Genomic DNA, 21502 nt, shown 5'->3' on the forward strand with positions numbered 1-21502 from the left:
CAAATATCTCATGCTATGAACCGAGAGCCCTTGTGTGTTGGACTATAATTGTGTGTATGTGTATATGTGTGTGTATGCTCAGTCATGTTTGACTCTTTGCAACCCCATGGACTGTAGCCCATTAGGCTCCTCTGTCCATGGGATTTTCCCAGGCAAGAATACTTGAGCGGGTTGCCATTTCCTTCTCCAGGGGCTCTTTCCCACCCAGGGATCAAACCCATGACTCTGGCATCTCCTGCACTGGCAGGCAGATTCTTTTCCACTGTGCCACCTGGGAAGCCCCACTGGACTATGATTAGGAAATAAAAATTCATTTTTAATCAATTTTGTTAGACAAATTGTTAAGAGAAATCTGGCTTAAAGAATGTGGAATTCATTCCAAGGAGGATGTGTGGAATTGAGTAAACATACGCATGCATGCCTGCTTAGTAGCTCCGTTGTGTCCAGTTCTCTGTGAACCCATGAACTGTAGCCTGCCAGGCTCCTCTGTCCACAGTATTTTCCAGGCAAGAAGACTGGAGTGGGTAGCCATTCCCTTCTCCATAGGTTCTTCCCAGCCCAGCGATTGAATATGTGTCTCCTGCATTGCAGGCAGATTCTTTACCATCTAAGCCATTAGGGAAACCCTGAGTAAACATATATTGTATGAGCAATTACATACACATATATATAATATCACACACAAAATTATGTATATATTTTGTTGAAATCAGTAACTATTTCTCTATAATGTAACACAATACAAATTATACCAATGTCATGTCAGAGTGAAATATTTGATCAGAATTATATTAAAGAAAGATATCTTCTGAATGAATAAGAACATATAACTTTTTGGAAAGCTGGACTTCAGTGAAAAGTCACATGTCGGTTTCTCAGTTTCTTCATAGATATTTTCATCTCCTTATTTCTCAGTGTGTAGATAAGAGGGTTCAAGAGTGGAGTAAAAAGGGTATAAAACACAGAGAGGAGCTTGTCCACAGAGAACCTACTAAAAGGCCACACATAAATGAAAATGCAGGGCCCAAAGAAGAGTGTGACTACCATGATATGTGCTGAGCAAGTTGAGAGTGCTTTGGATACCCCACCAGCTGCACGCTGTCGGACAGTGATGAGAATAACAGTGTAGGAGATCAGGAGGAGAAGAAAACAGCTCATGGAAAGCAACCCACTGTCTAAGATCATAAGTATACCCAAGACATAATTGTCCAGGCAGGCAAGCTTGATCACAAAAGGAAGGTCACAGAAAAAGCTGTCCACCTCTTTGGGGCCACAGTAAGGTAAATTTACAGTAAAGGCTACCTGACTGATGGAGTGCACAAATCCAATGACCCATGAAACCAACACCAGCCCCACGCAAGTCCGCTGGCTCATCACTGTCATGTAATGTAAAGGCTTGCATATGGCCACATACCTGTCATAGGCCATGGTAACAAGAAGTACCATCTCAGCCCCTCCAACAAAGTGCAAGAAGAAGATTTGAGCCATACATCCTCTGAAGGAGATGAGCTTTTGATCACTAAGGAAGTCCCTGATCATCTTGGGAGTGGCAAATGAGGCCAGCCATATGTCCAGGAAAGAGAGATTCCCCAGCAGGAAGTACATAGGGGAGGAGTGTAGATGGGGGTCAGATATTACAGTGACCACAATGATAAGGTTGCCCAGAACAGGGACCACATAGATCTCAGAGAAGAATACAAAGAAAAATTTTTGAAGATGCTGTGAAGTGCAGAGTCCATGCAACACAAATTCTGATATGGAGGAATAATTCTGCAGGTCCATTATCACTGGTCTCAGATTTTGTTCTGAATCTACACAAAGAAAAGAGCTATAAGTGAAAGTGCCTATCATTTCCCAGGCACATGAAAGTGACCGATTAAGTGTGATCTAAATATAGTTTTTAAGTTGTAAGAGAGAACATAAAATACGCTATATAGAAGATTTAAACCGATTGCCTACCAACATATTTATTCACCCTTTTCAGACTTCAGTGTTTCCTTAGGGGCAGTTAGACATCCTGGGAGACTCCAGCAGAGATGAGAGTTGTGGGAATATTTTTTTCTCCATTATCTATCCTTTGGCCATGAGCAAATATAGAATCAATCATGTATAGAAGGTGAACCAAAAATCCTTGTAGGATTGAGAATATAAAGATTTTCTTAATAGTATTATAGTCTGTCCACCTGTCACTATGTTTAACTATTTTTAAGTAACAGACCTAAGAATTTGAATTAAAACTTAATTTAAAATAATGCCATCAATGACAATTGAATGTACATTGTCAAGTCTCCCCTTCTCTCCTATGTTTTCCATTTACCTGTGCTGTGCTTAGTTGTTCAGTCACGTCGGACTGTTTGTGACTCTATGGCCTACAGCCCGCCAAGCTCTTCTGTCCATGGGGATTCTCCAGACAAGAATACTAGAGCAGGTTGCCACGCCCTCCTCCAAGGGATCTTCCCAAACCAGGGATCGAACCCAGGTCTCCCTCATTGCAGATGGATTCTTTACCCACTGAGCTACCAGGTAAGCCCCTTGCATTTACCTATACAAACTCAAAACAATATCTGGCAAAGACATTTGATGGGTGGCCATATCTACATACCTAAGCACCAACCAACATCTCTCACCAGAAGCCAAAAGATGAAGTAAATTTCATCCCTTCGAGGCAAATTAAAAGGAAAAATATTCTTCCAAGCTAAAAAGCATGATTTGGTTAAAAACATATTTGAGATGATATATAAATATAGGAAACCTGCCAGATTGTGAACCATTGTATATTCTGTTTAGTAAATTGGGGGGTGGTGACATTATTGTGCTTTATATAAGTTATAGAATGGCATTTATCATATTTTCTGTTACTGTCTTTGAGCAAAATTTGATCTAAATAGTAGCCCAATTATATACAATTTTAATGTAAAGCATGAATTTGTACCATCAGGGAGAATAGCCTCAGTTGAGGCCACAGGACTCTTTCCTAAACTTGGAGAAAACATAATTATCAAATCTACAAATGACAGAAATCTGGTGGAGTTCACTTATAAGATATTTTAAAAGGCTATAAAAATGGGCTGTAGTCAGCAAATTCTATATATGGAAAAGAGAGATAAAAGAGTATAGACTGATACCATGTTAATACAGATATAGACTATTATTCATGCACTTCTTTATAATTGTGTTTTTTTTATGCTTTATAATTATAATGAGAATATATTTTTTCTTTTATCATTTAGAAAACTGTTTTTGTCAAAAAATGAAAAAGGCCCTTATAGTATAATTTGTTATAATGCTTGTGATTAACTGAATGATAAAGAAGATCTGGTTCAGAAAAATTATGTCTTACTTTCCAATTAATATTCAACTCAAGATATGGCTTCCCAAAGAGCAATAGAGTTAGTATCTCTTCGGGTTAAGCCTATTTGGATTTTTGGGGGGGCCTGATTTGTTAACTCCAATTGATCAACTATAAAATACAGCCATTTTAAGTGTAAAAACTCTATGATATTCAGTAAACATATCTTCTGTACTAATTTACTCCTTCACACACTCACTCATTCAGATCATATCTATATAACACCAACAGAGTTTCCCATTCTCACTTAATTAAGTATATAGAAACCAACCAATATGAAAGAAAATAAATAAATTTATCTAAGATTTATACAATTTCCCTGATTCCACACATTTTTAAAAATTACTGCTTTTGTTATTTTTTTTAATTTGGTTTGGGAATACAAAGCTAATGGTCTAATTGTTTTTTTTATAAACTGTTTTGAAAAGATTTTAAGATGGCTTTCAATGAATGAGATTTTTTTTAGGACCTCTCAACAAAAATCAGAGCGTAAAACCTATGAAATAATTTGGTGAGGGGGGTGTGCTGCTTTCACAATTATGTATAAGAGATTGCTAAGTTCAGTATTTGATTTAAAAATATAGCTTTGAGCTCCCCAGAAGTACAATGGGATGTATAGATCCCAATATTGATTTATCAAGAGAGATAAGCTTGTGTTTCACTTTCATCACAAGAGGAAGTTACTGTATAAACCAATTTGTAAAGTCATTGAAGAGTTCTTTATGAAAAATTTTATAAAACATGTAGAACTGTCCTTTGTAAGAGTTTAATTATGTTTACCCTTTATAAAATTGAAAAAATAGTATTATAAAGTTTTTACAGGGAACTAAAGTAACACAGGGGCTTCCCAGGTGGTGCTAGTGATGAGGAACCCACCTGCCAATGCAGGAGACTCAAGAGATGTGGGTTGGATTCCAGTGTTGGGAAGACCCCCTGAAGTAGGAAATGGCAACCCACTCCAGTATTCTTGCCTGGAAAATTCCATGGACAGAGGAGCCTACATGGGGCCCCAAAGAGTCAGACACAACTGAGCGACTAAGCACATAAAGAAACACATTCCATGCTTGAAATATTCTAATGATATGAATAGGACACAATAGTAAAAATTTAAAATCTATAGGAGTTAATGGTTTTATCTGTTTTAAACCACTCAAATAGTACTCATCTCAACAGACTTTTGTCAAGATAAAAAGGACTCAAAATTTTTTATTCCTCTTGAACTTTTATAAATATTTAATTGCAACACCTTTGTTAATAGACTGGGGTTATAAATTTGAAATTAAGTGCTTCGTGGACAGAGTGGTCATAAATCACAATTCAGGAACTCTTCATAAATATAGTTGGATTACCCTGACACCCATTGTAGCATACATAGTACAGACCATAATGGCAGTATCTTTATTGATATTTCTTCCTCTTTATGACCATGAAAAATGTCACATGTAAATCTAAAACATAACTATGTTTAATTTAGTGTTTTATAAAAATTAAGAGAATGAAAAGTTAAAATAATCAAATGGAAAATTCAGGAAACAAAAAATTAAAAAAAAAAAAAAACACTTGCCGTTGAGTTAAAATGTTCCAGAATTAGATATTGGTGATGGATGCACAACTCTGAAATGTAAAGATACTAAAAACCATTGAACTGAACACTTAAAGTGAGTGAACTGTATGATATGTAAACTATATCTCAACAGAGGTGGGAGAGGGGTTCAGGAAGGGGAACTCATGTACACCTGGGGCAGAGTCATGTCAATGTATGCAAAACCAATCAATATAATATTGTAAAATAATTAGCCTCCAATAAAAATAATAAATAAATAAATAAATCAAATAGATACTAAAAAAAGTAAAATAAGAAAAACTTATATAGGGTTCTAATTTCAGAGACCCTTTTATGATTTGCAAGCGCTTTTTAAAGATAATTAAACAATGTTGAATTTGTAATCAGGAAAAAAAAATGAGGTTGCCTACCTACAAAAGATGCTTAAGTATAGCAATGAAGAAATTTAAATGTTAATACGCTTTACTCTAATCATTTAATATACAAGTTAAAAGAACAAATCAGTCTCTATCTGACTTTTCTGTTTAGACACACATTCACTTAAATATACATCCAGTGATTTTTACTAACCTGGAGTTAAAATATTCAGTACTGACACTGTAGATCCCTCAGTTTGAATTTTACATCTATTATACTTAAATAAAACTTTTTAAAACATACATATTTTAATTCCAGAGAAGATTTAATTATCTCTTCTGCCTCCTAAAAAATAAGTCAGAGAAGTATCATTTTAAGAAGATAGAGAACTTCAGATTTGAGTTTCCCTCAGATTTCAGACATTAATGTCTATATCGTCTTGCCTATCAGATTAAGAATCCTTTAAAGACCAGCTATTTTTGTCTAATTATCATGACGGAGTCTGGGGAATAAGCCATCTTCTAGTGGAAATTGTTGGTAGTGAATCATGTTCACTTCCCCAGTTGCCAATGGAAGAAACATTTTAAATGTCTGTCAGGTTATAAAATCATAGCTGCAATTACTTTAATAAGTCAACTAGAATAATAAAGCATCATTATCTAGTTTAAAAAGTATAAAATATACTTTTGGTTGGTGGTTTAGTCACTAAGTTGTGTCCGACTTTTGCAATCCCATGGACTGTAACCTGCCAGGTTCCTCTGTCCATGGGATTCTCCAGGCGAGCATACTGGAGTGGGTTGCCATTTCCTCTCCAGAGGATCTTCCTGACCCAGCAATTGAACCCTGGTCTCCTGCATTGCAGGCAGATTCTTTACCAACTGAGCTATGAGGGAAGACCTCAAAAATATGCATGCTTCTTTCTCAAATAGTCAAATTAACAAGCTACATTCTAAAAATATGCTGAAGATCCAGCATAACACTTTGGAGAAGGCTCATTCCTACCAGCAATATCAGATTTATATATAACAAAATATTTGCTTTCTCAAAGTCAGATTCATATGATCACCTCTTTTCTGGGTTACTACAGATCATTTATAATTAGTGTCCCACTTACTTACCCAAATCATTTTAAATTAAATCAAGTTTCTTATTCTAATGGTTGTATGGTTGCAAAAATCCTAGAATGTTCTAATGAATGGTAATCACATTTGCAACTATCTGCATAACATTGAATTCCATATTAGACATATATATGCAGTCAAATTTATAACACATTTTTCTTCCAAGATAGCACCTGCATGTAATGAAAAGACCAGTTCCAAACTGGTGTTACATAATTATAGTTCACTGAAAGGAACAATAAAACCTTTCTAAGGTTCTGTTTCTCTATTAGAAACACAGAAAGAATGGTTGCTAAATAATGATTGTAGAAGTAGACGACATATCAGTGTCACTTGCGTCTGAAATGTAGCTTTTATGTGAGTACAGCTATATTCTGTAAAACAACTACAGAGAAACTGTGACAAATCACAGAAGTGGACACTTGATACAGAGGTAGGGAAGGATTTACTAAATGTGATAATTAATTATACGTGTCAACATGGAGAGTGTCTTTGGATGAGACTGATGTTAAATTGGTGAACTCTGAGTAAAGAAGATCACAATCCACAATGTGGGTGGGCCTTATCCAATCAGTTGAAGGCTAAATGAATACTCTAGATTATCCTCTAAATCTTTGAGATTGAATAGAAGAACAACAATCAAAAAAAGAAAAAAAAAGTCATCAGCTTGCTTGGGATTCCAGCTTGCCAGTCCATACTTCAGATTACCTGACTTGCTAAGGTTCCAAATCACATGAACCATCTCTTAGAATAAATTTCTTCTCTTCTTGTTCTTTTTCTTCCCTTCCCTCTCCTTTCCCCTCTACCACTGCTTCTCTCCACAATGGAAGAATTCAGATAGTAGAAGGATAAATTATCAAAATATTTAAAATTAAAAAAACATTTTGTATTTGAGACATCATCACAATAATATTAAAATCCAGCTACAAACTGGTTAACTGTATGTCTAAACTTGTGAATCATGTAAGCTTTAACTGCTCAAGTCCTACTGGCCAAAGGGTCTTTGGGGGCTGACATCCAGCCTGTGCCACACCCTTCCAATGAACCATTTACACTGACCAAGCCTGCGTCTGCCAAAATGGAATCACAATTTTTTTCCAATCCACACAAAGTTCCAGAGTGGGTATTATAGCCCTGATCACAAAGGCCTAATATCTTCAATATAGAAAAAAATGAATAAATTACAAATCAGTAAGAAAACTTGAAGAGAAAAATGAACAAAGAGTATAAGAAAATTATTTTTTAAATGAAGAAAATAATAGGCCAGTGAACATTAAACATCTTACTTCAATAAATGTCAAACATAAAAATTAACAAGATATCACATTTATTCACATACAAAATTTGGAATAAATACACCACATCCTTGATCAAGTATGAGGTATGTTTTAGTCAGTTTATTTTTCCAGGGGAAGCGATGAGTTCAGGTTCTTCCTATTTTGCCATCTTGGACTCCTCTGTTTTCAGCTAGTGTTTTGACAGAGCTTTTCTGAATGTAAAGAGCAGGTGAGAGAGAGAAAGGGAGTCGAGGAGAGAGAGGTTGAGAGACGAAGACAAAGAGAAAGAAAACACAGAGAGGGAAGGAAGAAAGAACCACTAAAACTTCGCAGATTGGCTCTGTGCAGGAACACGTATTCAGTGCTTAAACAGGCCATTTACAACTTTGCCTTAAGCCTTAACTTTCTGTTTGCACTTAGCTTAGAGACCAGTCAGAGTTGAAAGCTTAAAGTCTTCTCATGTCTTTTTAAATTTTTTTGAGCGTATATCTCACTCTGGTCATGCATGTAACTTTCTAATTCCTCAATGTACCTAGTCACTTTTGAAAGAGACAATTTCCCAAAGAAACTCTCCCCAAATTTGTTCCATAAGTTTTGGTGTTCTATTGTATACCTCAACAGTAAACTTTTGTCCAAGGTTGCTGTGGATTTTTTATTTGCATTACAATGTTTTGAGGAATGTTGTCTGCTTTTCTATCTTGAGTGAGTTACTAGCTATGTGAAATAAAAACAAGTGCTACTCCTTCAGGTAGCCTAAAGACAAGTAAAGGTAGAGAAATAATATTTTAAGAGTAACATCTGCTTTGTTCCCTCTACAACTTTAAGTATGTCATTCCACTAACTTCTGGCATCTATGCTTTTTGATGAGGGACGAACTGTAAACATATTGACAGTAACTTGTGTGTGATGTATGAGTATTTTTTTTTCTGGATTCAAGATCCATTACTTAGTATTTAACAGTTTGACTAATATGTATGTAGCTGTGAACCTGAATTTATTAAGGTCACTGAGGGCTTCCCAGGTGGTGCAGAGGTAAAGAATCCACCTGCCAATGCAGGAGACGGAGGCAATACATGTTCGATCCCTGGGTCAGGAAGATCCCCCGGAGAAGGAAATGGCAACCCACTCCAGTATTCTTGCCTGGAAAATTTCATGGACAGATGAGCTTGGCAAGCTACAGTCCATGGGATCGCAAAGAATTGGACATGACTCAAGTACTGAGCACTCACACATGAGATTTTTTGGCATATCTATTAGTGTTTCTCATCAAGTATAGGAAGGTTTTGGGTCTCTTGTTGTTGTTATTTCTTTAACTATTCTTTCTATTTCTTTCTTTCTGTCTTGTTTTCCTTTACAATTACCATTATATATTTTAGTACTTTTAATGGTACTCCTCAGGTCTCTAAAGCGCCTTTAATTTTTCTTTATTCTTCTTTGTTTCTGTTCCTTGACTGGATACTCTCAATTGACTTATCCTCAAGTTCACTGCTATTTTCTTCTGAAAGCCAAAGTGCAGTTGAGTGTTTCATTTCCACTAGTGAATGTTTCATTTCTGTTATTGTATTTTTTCATTCCAAAATGTCTTTTTTTCATTATTTATGTCTCTTTATTAATATTCTCAGTTATTCTTCTGGTTCAATAGCTCTTTCACCTATGATATAATGTTAGCAAGATACTGGGTCACAATCCTGACTATCCTCCTATAGCAGATCATATTTTCCAAAGAAATATGCACCTTTTCTTCCATATACTCTTCTACAATGAGACATGCCTCTCCCAATGAAGATTTACAGCTCATAATGACTGACGTATGAGAAAAGAAGCCCTCTTGAAAGATTACCCAAGATGAGTTCAGTTTCAAAATAAACTGACCCTATGTTACTCAGATGTGAACTACTTGTCTCAGCCCTTTCTCACTCACTGACCCACAAATTTGCAAGCAGAATAAAGTGGCTACATGAGCCACAATATTTGGGGAAGTGATTTGATGCACATCAAACTGAAGCACTCATGCATAATTCTTCTAGAGCCCCATAAGGTCATGTCAGATAGACTTCCATATATTCTGGGTTTTCGTATTTCCTTCTACCCTCGTCTATGTCAGTTGTCCCCAATAACACGTCCCTAATACTACTCTTTGATGACTTTTTACTGCTACTCCTGTCATGAACATTCTTCTCAAAACTCTTTAGAGTTGACCTACATGACTTTGAAAGCCTTCTACTCCAGCCTGTAAAATAAATTCTTATGCCAAATCTGCCATTGCTCTTATATTTTAAAGAACACCAGCAGGTTTCCATTCAGAAGCTACTGCTACTTTCTTTAATGCCCACTTTGCCTTTTCTACCTCTGATGTTGTGTTTAGGATTCTCAGGCTTCTGTGCACACTGGTTTTCTGACTGCTGTGGGCTAAAGCTGCTCATATCAGAAATAAGATCTCATATTTCCATAGATTCAAAGAAAAAAAAAATATCTAATGGTGTCTGTTAAATTACAGTATTAATTAAAATGTTTCTCTAAAAATGCCTAAACACTGATGGTTTCAAAATTAAAGATCATATTTTAACCATCCTAATACATTATATAATCTAAATACTAGTATAAACTTGCCACTCATTAAATGTTTCTGGAAATGACATTTATTTCAAAGAAATCTTTGCCACTGGCCATTAGAGAAGATAATGCTAAAATTACTATAAACAAAGGAAAGTTTCTGATATGTACAGAAATAAACAGCTTTGATAACCACACATGTTTCAGTTCAGTTCAGTTCAGTCGCTCAGTCATGTCCGACTCTTTGCGACCCCATGAACCGCAGCACGCCAGGCCTCCCTGTCCATCACCAACTCCCGGAGTCCACCCAAACCCATGTCCATCGAGCTGGCGATGCCATCCAACCATCTCATCCTCTGTCGTCCCCTTCTCCTCCTGCCTTCAATCTTTCCCAGCATCAGGGTCTTTTCAAATGAGTCAGCTCTTCGCATCAGGTGGCCAAAGTATTGGAGTTTCAATTCAATCAGTCCTGCCAATGAATACCCAGGACTGATCTCCTTTAGAATGGACTGTTTGGATCTCCTTGCAGTCCAAGGGACTCTCAAGAGTCTTCTCCACACATGTTTAGAATATGTTAAATTGTACAGGTACCAACAGATAAGAGAGGTTAATGCATCTGACATTAACATATAAATTGGGATTTCTATGGCTAACCTGCAACTATACTGGTTACCAGAGTATATTTTCAGAGTATATTTTGTAAATGGCTCTCCTCTATTCTTTTGTCTCTCCTTCTAATCCCATGTCACTACTGACTTCTCAGATATATTAACTGACCATTTCACTGCCACACTAACTGAAAATGGTTAAGATGTAATTGAGTCCCCTTAAATCTTTAAATCTTCATCACATAATTAACCGTAGCACTAACTGCTTAAAATGAATCTGCCCTGAGAATCTATTTTATGCCAGAGATTGTGTAATAATCTAGTGGGAATAAGAAATGAAACATCATTGCAAGCCTCAAGGGGTAACTTGATTAGTGGCTCTTGACAAAAAAATGCAATAAAAAGTCAAACTTTAAATGATAGCATCATGTAGCATGGACAGTGTGTACATAAAAAGGACAATGTTAATCCTAAAACGGGAGGCCAGGTTAAGGTAAAAACATCATTGAGGGCATAGAACTATCTGCTCAACTGTTTTTAAAACTATTTATTATTTAACATTAACTACCGACTATGTTAGTTTGAGACTGATAAGAGTCGTTGAAGTTTGTGAAAGACTTTAATGTAGAGGATCTTTCTCTAGTGTGACTGCTAACAAATTTACTTAAATATTAGTGTTTAATTAATGTTCTCTCATTGACACTATATGGTTGGTTTCAATACTCTTTTTATGGGTTTTATTAAGAGCAAACATAACATTCACAAACACTTATCACATAATAACAATTTTATTTATTAATTTGTTTATTTAGCAAACATTTCACTTCTATTCTATGACAGAATTTTCTAAGCTTTATCATTGAGTGATGTTTTAGTCGGGTAATTTCAAACAGTTTCAGTGTTTCAGGATGGAACAATTCTTATAAAACTTTTTTTTTTGCCACATTTTCTTGGAGGACAAATATTCAGGAAAAAAAAATTTTTTAATAATTAAAAGGGATCCCAAAGTTCCACACTGAAATGAGAAATGGGCTTCCTTATTAGATACAGAGCTCCATTCCAGGGGAGAGTTTCTTTTCCCTGGGACCTCAGAGCTGAAATGCTGCAGCCAGAGGTTACCTCCACCCACAGCACAGCCTTCCCTCTGATCTGTGCTTGAAGGAACCTAAAAATGCAAATCCCAGCTTTGGAATTAAACATGAGACTCCTGGACCAGCTCTGCACCTGACTTGCTGGATGATCTCTGAATGTTGCTTAACCTCTCTGTGCCTTATCCTCCAGTGTGCCAGATACTGGTCGAGGTGCTGGGAAATAGACAAGATCCTCACCCAGGTCATGTCTCTGCTCCCTTTCTGTTCTAGGTCTCCTCCGCATGCCACCACTGGCCTCTCTCCATCTGGTAGAGCCATAAGCCTTCCCAGGAAGGTCTGATCCAGAAGGGGACCACTCACCAGTCACCAAGGGGCATCTTAAAATCTTCTCAGGGGCTAGCTGGTGACTGACATGGTACTGGCACCTGGGTGGGGCCAGTGTGACATGAAGGAAAGGAGGAGTGTGAGGCTCGGGGCAGTTCCATCCACAGAGCCTTTCTCATCGCTGGCCCTTACAGGATCAGCTGCCACTTTGTGAGCACCAGTGGGTGTGAGGGAGGAATTGCTTGGCATTAATATATGCATATATTTAGTTCCATTGTGTGTTAGCCACTCAGTCGTGTCCAACTCTTTGCGACCTCATGGACTGTAGCCCAGCAGGCTCCTCTATCCATGGGATTCTCCAGGCAAGAATACTGCAGTGGGTTACCATTCCCTTGTCCAATAAATAATGCCATAATTCTCTCCAAACTGGTTTCTCCCACTAATGTTGCATGAGTCCTATATTTCCACATTCTTGCCATCAATTTGCATCATTCAAAATCTGATTTTCATGTTAATTTGGTGGTGCAACTTTGTATTTAGCCTTAATTTTTTTCTAGTACATGAAGTAACTTTCCTTGGTTGTATTAGTTTCCTAGGGCTACGATAACAAATTGCTACAAGCACTGTGGCTTAAAACCACAGAAATTTATTGTTCCACATCCAGTAGGTAGAAGTCTGAAATAAAGGTGTCATCAGGACCATGCTCCCTCTGACAGTTCCAGGAAAGGATCCCTTCTTGCCTCCTCCAGCTCTGGCAGCTCCAAGTGTTCCTTGGTTTATGACAGCGTAACTCCAAACTCTGCCTATTGTGTCTTCACATGGAATTTCGTTTGTGTAACTGTGTGTCCTTTTCTGTCTCCATAGGGCACATTCATCGGATTCAGGGATCACCCTAATCCAGTATGACCTCATTTATACCAATATCTTTATTGTATCCACAAATACACTATTTCCAAGCAAGGTCACATCCTGAGATTTCAGGCGGACATGAATTTTGGAAAATGCTTTTCTACCGACTACACCTCTATGGCAAAATTAAAAATTATTTACTATTTACTGTTTAGCTTTTTACAATCAACACTACTTGAAAATTTCGTCATATTTATTATATATGGTTATTTCAAAACCTCAATACTTGTGAACAGGCAAGTCTTACAGTTGAAGTGTTCAATATCACTTCAAGAAATCTTGAGTATAAAGGAAAATAAATTAGCTTTTGCATTATTTGTCCATGGACCCAACTTCCCTCTGTTAATTTTTAAACTCTTTCAGGATTTTGGGAATGGGTTGTTTATAAATATGGTTTCCAGAATTTGGGTTAAAGGTAGAGGTAGCATAAGAATTATAAAGAGGCGCATGGAGTCTAAAAACAGACTGAGTTTGAATCTTAGTTCTTTACTTACTAGATATGGAAACTTAGATAAATTATAAAGCCCCTCTGTGACAGTTCCCTCATATATAAAAATGGGGATAAAATCATCAAGTAGCTAATAATACTGAGATAGCCAAGTTATTTACTTAGTTTCTCATCCATTATATTATTTTTAATTAAAAATTATTTTAATTCTATTAATTTTTCAAAATCTGTCTTTTGAATACTGACTGAAGAATTACCTTTAACCACTCTTTCCATAGCAGCCTTAAACAATTCCTATTTTTCTTGGGACATATTAACCAATCTGACCAATTATGCTCACAATAAAATCTTGCAAATTAAGATTATAATGAGTATTATATGTATTTGTTCCTCCTCAAATTTAGAAGGCTCATCCACACTTTTAGAGAAGTTAAAGAATTAGTTTTGTAAATCTATGGTAGGTTACAAAAATTTTAAATCATAAGCAATAGATAATTTCTTGCTACTACTAATAGTTTGACTTGCCTTTTTAGTAGGTTGTGATGTCTACTGGGATTATAGACTTGGCTGATGGGTACTAGAGGAAAGAAAGTTCTCAAAATAATGTTAAAACTTGTCTGTGAAAATAGCTATTTTTTGGTAATGATGAGAATAATCAGCCTGACTTCCTATTTGGGAGGTACAGGACTTAGAGCCGAATCTATTGAGGGGATTGGGAAGAATTCATCCCATTCTTATAAATTCTCCTTCCTAATTCTTGATTTCTTGTTTAAAGCCAGGAAGAGAAACAGGAGGTTGCTCTCTCTAGATGGCGCCCAAGCTCCTTATAAATTTGTATTAATTTTTGATAGGCGGTCTAACTTCCAGCTTTAAATGCATTTTCTTAGATTTCTTATACCACCTAAAAGATTTACCTCTACCTACTGGAAATGTTAACAGTAGCTCCAATGAAATTAGCAATTTTATCCATGTCAAATGAGCCAAGTGCAAACTGTAGTTTTTATCTCGAATATTAAATTATTTTTGTAAAATGCAAAATATTCAACATATTGTATAAATAGATTAAAATCAGCAAATCTTACTGGAGTTGAACTGTCTCACAAATTTTATGGCAAATATCTATTTTGTTCTCCAGCTTTTTGGAAAAAAATTCAGAAAATGTACTAAGTGCTCGAAATGTCATGATCTAAGATATAAAATAAAATACTGAAAAATAATAGAAAAACATATTTATCATAGCTGAAATGTTATATACTAAGCCTCCCAAAATTGAATAAAATTTTGAATTACTTAGAGTTTATTTTAGTGGTTAATTTCAAGTAAATATATATATGTATCACACACAAACACATACACATATATAAAACTAGACTTTCTTCACTCCAGAAATAACAAAAAATACAATTGAAAATGACATTAAAATTAAATAAAATAATATGTTATAATTTTAATAGTTTTAGTATGTAATGGAAAACTTTATTAAACATTGTTGGAGGACATAAAAGAAGACCTGAATAAGTGCAGAAATAAACATGTTCTGTAATAAAAAGCCTAAAATTGTCAATATCTTACTTCTCCCTAAATTGATGTGTAAGATGAGTGCAAATATAATTACCTAAGGCAATGGCAAGCCACTCCAGTACTCTTGCCTAGAAAATCCCATGGATGGAGCAGCTTGGTAGGCTGCAGTCCATGGGGTCGCTAAGGGTCGGACACGACTGAGCAACTTCACTTTCACACATTGGAGAAGGAAATGGCAATCCACTCCAGTGTTCTTGCTTGGAGAATCCCAGGGACGGGGGAGCCTGGTGGGCTTCCATCTATGGGGTCACACAGAGTTGGACACGACTGAAGTGACTTAGCAGCAGTAGCAGCAGTAGGTTATTTCATAGAAGTATTCTACTCAATATCAATGAATAACTGAATTGGTTTCAGAATAATTTTAGAAGAATAGTAATAGGGATAGTTAATAAATAGATATTAAAATGAACATGGGCTTATGGTAATTAAAGCAACTTGCTATTGAATGAATCTCACAGGCATTATGCTAAATGAAGGAAGTCGTGTTCAAAAAGCTATTTCTATATGATTCCATGTCATTCCAGATCCAAGTCTAGAAAAGACAAAACACTAGGGACAGAGAATAGATCACTTGTACCAAGACCAGAGCAAGGGAGAGAAGGCTGACTACAAATGGGACCAGGGGAATTTGGGGGTTTAATGAAACTCTCCTATGTTACTGTGATGTTTACAAGACTATATGCTTTTGTCCAAACTTACAGAATGATACACTAAAGAGAGTCATTTTTTTTTTTTCCATTTAAAAACTACTTTTGAAAAAAGCTTAATACTAGTACTAGAGTTGACTCACTGGAAAAGAGTCTGATGCTGGGAGGGATTTGGGGCGGGAGGAGACGGGGACAACAGAGAATGAGATGGCTGGATGGCATCACCGACTCGATGGACATGAGTTTGAGTGAACTCCGGGAGTTGGTGATGGACAGGGAGGCCTGGTGTGCTGTGATTCATGGGGTCACAAAGAGTCAGACACGACTGTGCGACTGAACTGAACTGACTGAACTGAGGGTACTAGGAATTGATTGCAGGATTCTCAGAAGTGTTAATCACCCCTTCCCCCTCCTGAGTTCTGAGCCAGTCTATAAATAGAATCAGGAAAAAAGAAGAGACAGAGTATCAATATTATTACTGGTAAAGCTGTATTGAATGTATAACTCCGAAAGTCTCTGTACTATTTCCCCTTAATTTTAACCCTGAAACCCAAAGGGAGGGTTTGCAGAACAAATACTTAAACAGACAGGGGCAAGTATACATTTAACTACCCATACTTCTAGAGCAGATAATTCTTAGAGGAAGACACTTTGAGATGTTTCCAAATCTGCTCCTAGAAGGCAGGTTATAATCCCTGACTCAGGTTTAACACCAAGAGCAGAAAGAGCACTCATGAGTGTGTGAGCAACTCTGAAAGGGCAAAACTATGAGGACCTCATGCTCCGTCTCCTTTTTAAACCTTAATGATCTATAAAGCATGCTTCATACCAAGAGGAATAGTGAGTGAGTGGTATAGGGAAGGAAGTGCAAAAAGAGAGAAGTCTTGCTAATATCAAGATGAATGTTTCTGTATTATGTCGATGGCAAGCAGAATTGCGAGAGAGGGAAAATATTATTCCTCCTAACAACAACAGTTTACAAATTTCACATAACGAAGTGAAAGGAGGATAAATTATATTAAAAATAATGATGTGGAAAAATATGCAACTGTTTGGGGGAAAAACTTGAGTAGTTAGTGGTTTTACTCTGCGATGGCATAAAAAAATACATAACAAATAATTTAAATTACAAATTTTTGGCCACAACCATCAATCAGTAATGCGCTTGTAGAAACAAGACTGTAGACTATTCTAAATCTATGATGCATTTCTACAAGATGTGCTCAGAGAAAAGATATATCTAGCCAGATAGAATTCAGTATGCATGTACATTGTTTTATCCAGAAACTGGTTTTTCGGTATAAAACAACTAAGGTTGATGTGATGTGCCTTTTATGTAGAAATGACCTATTGATGTGTTGCCGCCATAGTATTTAATGTTTTATTTTCCGGGTCATAGCTATGATAAATTCCATACATGTGATGATTCTCTTTTATTGTGTGCTGCAGTTAAAAGACAATGGGCATCTCTTCCCATAACCAGTTGCCATAAATTTCCTTTTGCCTTTTATTCAGTTCCAGGCTTAGTTGCTTAGATGGCAAAGAGGAATATCATAGATAGAGCTGAAATGGAGAAGGCAAACTTGGAATAAGAACAGTACAATGTACTATTTGGGGCAGGAGAATCTATGCTTTCTTTTTCCTTCTCTTTTAATTTCCATATCATATAGTTTTGAATGCCAAGGAGTCCCTTAGGTCTTCTTTCATAAGATAAGACTGCATTTGACCTAACTCTCTACCTCAGCTCTTGCTATCAAACTCCATGTCCCAGCTCAAAAAAATTATGTGTGCTTCCTCCAAGGTGTCATATTTCTTGCTTCCCTGTGTTCTCCTATACAGCTCCCTTTCTCAGCATGTCTTTCTTCTCTATCCAACCAATGCTTACTCCAATTATTGCCTTCTCCTGGAAGACTTCCTTGAACCTGTTCTGATTTAGATGTCGCTCCTCTGCATCTCGACAGCACCCTGTGTATCCTTTAATATAGTGCTTTCATGACACAACACAACTGCAAATTTCGTTCACTCTCTCCATCCTTAGGCCATGCTCCTTACAGTCCTAGATATATCTTCCAGGATTTTGCAGCCTAACTAAATAGATGCAGAATGGTTGGAGGCACTGTGGTAAGTAGGTAATTAAAAATTAATACATACTGACTAGGGATTATCTACAAAATGCAGCTCTCTAGCAAGGTAGTTAGCCAGGCCCTTAGCTAAACAACTATGTGAAGTGTCATCTGTGTGCATATTCCAAACGCAGAATACCATTGTAATGACAGCAGCTATTATAGCAGCAATAATCATATACTTTACAAGGTTTCAGTTCAGTTCAGTTTAGTCGCTCAGTTGTGTCCGACTCTTTGCAACCCCTGAATCACAGCATGCCAGGCCTTCCTGTCCATCACCAACTCCCGGAGTTTGCTCAAACTCATGTGCATCGAGTTGGTGATGCCATCCAACCATCTCATTCTCTGTCATCCCCTTTTCCTCCTGCCCCCAATTCCTCCCAGCATGAGAGTCTTTTCCAGTGAGTCAACTCGTCGCATGAGGTGGCCAAAGTATTGCAGTTTCAGCTTTAGCATCAGTCCTTCCAGTGAACCACCCAGGATTGATCTCCTTTAGAATGGACTGATTGGATCTCCTTGCAGTTGAAGGGGCTCTCAAGAGTCTTCTCCAACACTACAGTTCAAAAGCTTAAAGACCTGCTAAAATAGTAAATACTTTGGCCACTTCATGCGACGAGTTGACTCACTGGAAAAGACTCTGATGATGGGAGGGGTTGGGGGCAGGAGGAGACGGGGACAACAGAGAATGAGATGGCTGGATGGCATCACCAACTCGATGGACATGAGTTTGAGTGAACTCCGGAGTTGGTGATGGACAGGGAGGCCTGGCGTGCTGTGATTCATGGGGTCGCAAAGAGTTGGACACACCTGAGCGACTGAACTGAACTAACTGAACTGAAAATAGTAAAAGAAACATTCGAGGAAGTTTTTCTAGATAAAGAAACTAAGCTGCAGAGAATTTATTCATTTTGTTCAAATTTGCATGAGAGAAAGTGGTGAAGGTGGGATTTCAACGCACACCTGCCAGACTGTAGATATTATGCATTTAAACATTAAGGGTGACAATAGGGAGGCTTCCTTTTTAACAATCACACATACTGTTTTACAGAACTTGAAATGCATTTAAAGTGCATTCCTAAATAATGTCCAAACACCTCTTCAGCGGTGTCATCTACAAAGCGTGCTTTGAATTTGTATGTCGAGTCTTTATCTTCCAAATGGCTGCTTTTACCTCTTGATTCCTTAATGTATAAATAATAGGATTTAAGAGAGGTGTGAAAATCGTATAAAACACAGAAAGAATTTTGTCTATGGAATATCTGCTGAAGGGCCATACATAGATAAAGACACAAGGGGCAAAGAACAGAGTCACTACTGTGATGTGTGCTGAGAGAGTGGAGAAAGCCTTAGAGGAAGCACTGCCAGTGTGGTGCCTGACAGAGTAAATAATTACCGTGTAGGAGACAAGCAGGAGGAGGAAGCAGACCAGGGACAGGAGGCCGCTGTCAGCAATGACCAGGAGTTGGAGCACATAGGTGTCCTCGCAGGCGAGTTTGAGCACAAGGGGTAGGTCACAGAAAAAGCTGTCCACAACATTGGGACCACAGAAGGGCAAATTCAACATGAAAGCCATTTGACTAGACGAGTGCACAAATCCAACTGCGTAAGAAGATAACAGTAGCCCACTGAGCACTTGTGGGCTGATGATGGTCATGTAATGGAGGGGTTTGCAAATGGCAACCTATCTGTCTATTGCCATGGCTACAAGCAACATCATCTCACTCCCACCTAGGAGGTGCATGAAGAACATCTGAGAATAACATCCCCACCAGGAGATGGTCTTCCGGTCTCGGAGGAAATCTACAATCATCTTAGGGGTAGCAAAAGAAGCCAGGATCATATCAATACAGGAGAGATTGATAAGCAGAAAATACATTGGTGTGTGAAGGCATGAGTCAAAGATCACAGTGACTAAGATGAGGAGGTTTCCCAACACAATCCCTCCATAGACCACAGAGAATCCCAGAAAGAATAAAATCTGAAGATTCTGAGATTTGGAAAGTCCCAGCAAAATGAACTCAGATACCACTGAATGGTTTGTCTTTTCCATGTCATCCACTTGTCTGGTTGTCTACTTAATCCTGTAATAATCAAAATGAGTAAGAATAAGGAGTAGGAAAATTATGCTTACATAAGGGTGGTTCATGCTGATGACCAACTTCGCTATTTAGATAGGGTATTTGAATTTATAAGCACCTTCTACTTTTGGGAATTTTTGTTGGTCAGTGATTTACTAAAAGGTCCAGAGAAGTATCCAAATAAGGGTAGAATTCAGAATATACATTTCTGAAAAACAAAAATAAAAATAGTTATGAAACCACAAAATTATGAAACCTCAATTTTATAAGGCTGTGAACTTGGAATTAGAAGGTTTCAATACAACACCTAGCAGAGCCATTCATTGAGCAACATAGAATAAGCCATTTTCCTTTTGGTGGTCAAGTTTCCGTCTCTATAAAATAAAAAAATTAGACTACAAGGCACTAAACGCCTCTTCGTGCTATAAAGATAACCATGCATTAGATAATTATGGTGGGTTTTATATCAACAGAGTAATATTGAAATTTTTAATCTGGAAATTAGAAATGTAGACAATATACCCATGATTCACAAGAACTATATTTTGGAATATATTCTGGTAAAGAACTATGAATTAAAACATAAATTAAGGTTTAAACATATGCTTTTAGTTCCTGAGAAATCTACCTTTATTTTTCCATGCTCCATTCCATGCTCCAGTGCAACAATGTCTCACAGCTTAACTAGTGGTGGTCATTACACATTTTTAAAAAATATATAAATATACAACTTATTCACTCAAAATTTAACTGTATTCACATCAGATGCCTACTTTAGAATTCTGGGCAAAAAGTACAAAAGGTGAAAATAATCCACAGCCAAATGTAGCTGATTTTATTTCATTTCTGGTTTGTATTCATTTATTTGTATTTTGTTTGCTTATTGCTGTATAGAGGACCACTGGTTGTTTCTCGCAAGTATATCTGTAACAGGCTTCAAAATAACTGAGAAAGTTTGAGGCAACTAGCTTATACAAATTTTGCAGTAGAATCACCTAATTAAGCCCATGCTTATTGCAAAACTGATTTGACTAGCTTTGCTTTTTAAAAATTGCTTTCCAGTTCAGTCGCTCAGTCATGTCCAACTCTTTGCGATATCATGGACTGCTGCACACCAGGTTCCATGTCCATCACCAATTCTGAGTTTACGCAAACTCATGTCAATTGAGTCAGTGATGACATCCAACCATCTCATCCTCTGTTGTCCCCTTCTACTCCCACCTTCAATCTACCCCCGCATCAGGGTCTTTTCCAGTGAGTCAGTTCTTCGCATCAAGTGACCAAAGTAGTGGAGTTTCAGCTTCAGTATCAGTCCTTCCAATGAATATTCAGGACTGATTTCCTTTAGGATGGACTGGTTGGATCTCCTTGAAGTCCAAAGGACTCTCAAGAGTCTTCAACACCACACAGTTCAAAAGCATCAATTCTTCAGTGCTCAGCCTTCTTTATGGTCCAACTGTCATATCCATACA

General features: G+C 37.2%; 1 protein-coding gene and 1 pseudogene across 1 annotated transcript; both read right to left on the reverse strand.

The window, feature by feature from the left end:
• Window positions 1–849: 849 nt before the first annotated feature.
• Window positions 850–1782, reverse strand: LOC148776973 (olfactory receptor 4K14-like). Its single transcript, XM_088840441.1, has one exon. It carries the CDS (start codon window positions 1780–1782, stop codon window positions 850–852), a length of 933 nt encoding a protein of 310 aa, XP_088696567.1.
• A 17245-nt stretch (window positions 1783–19027) lies between these two features.
• LOC148776974 (olfactory receptor 4K13-like) lies at window positions 19028–20002 on the reverse strand (annotated as a pseudogene).
• Between the last annotated feature and the right edge of the window lie 1500 nt (window positions 20003–21502).

This window comes from Moschus berezovskii, chromosome 9 (assembly GCF_049115385.1).
Source record: "Moschus berezovskii isolate FMDL1 chromosome 9, NW_MosBer_1.0, whole genome shotgun sequence".
NCBI classification, from domain to species: Eukaryota; Metazoa; Chordata; class Mammalia; order Artiodactyla; family Moschidae; genus Moschus; species Moschus berezovskii.

Bases quoted from the DNA above. Each gene is read 5' to 3' on its own strand.
- LOC148776973 (XM_088840441.1), bottom strand. From the start codon at position 1,782: ATGGACCTGCAGAATTATTCCTCCATATCAGAATTTGTGTTGCATGGA.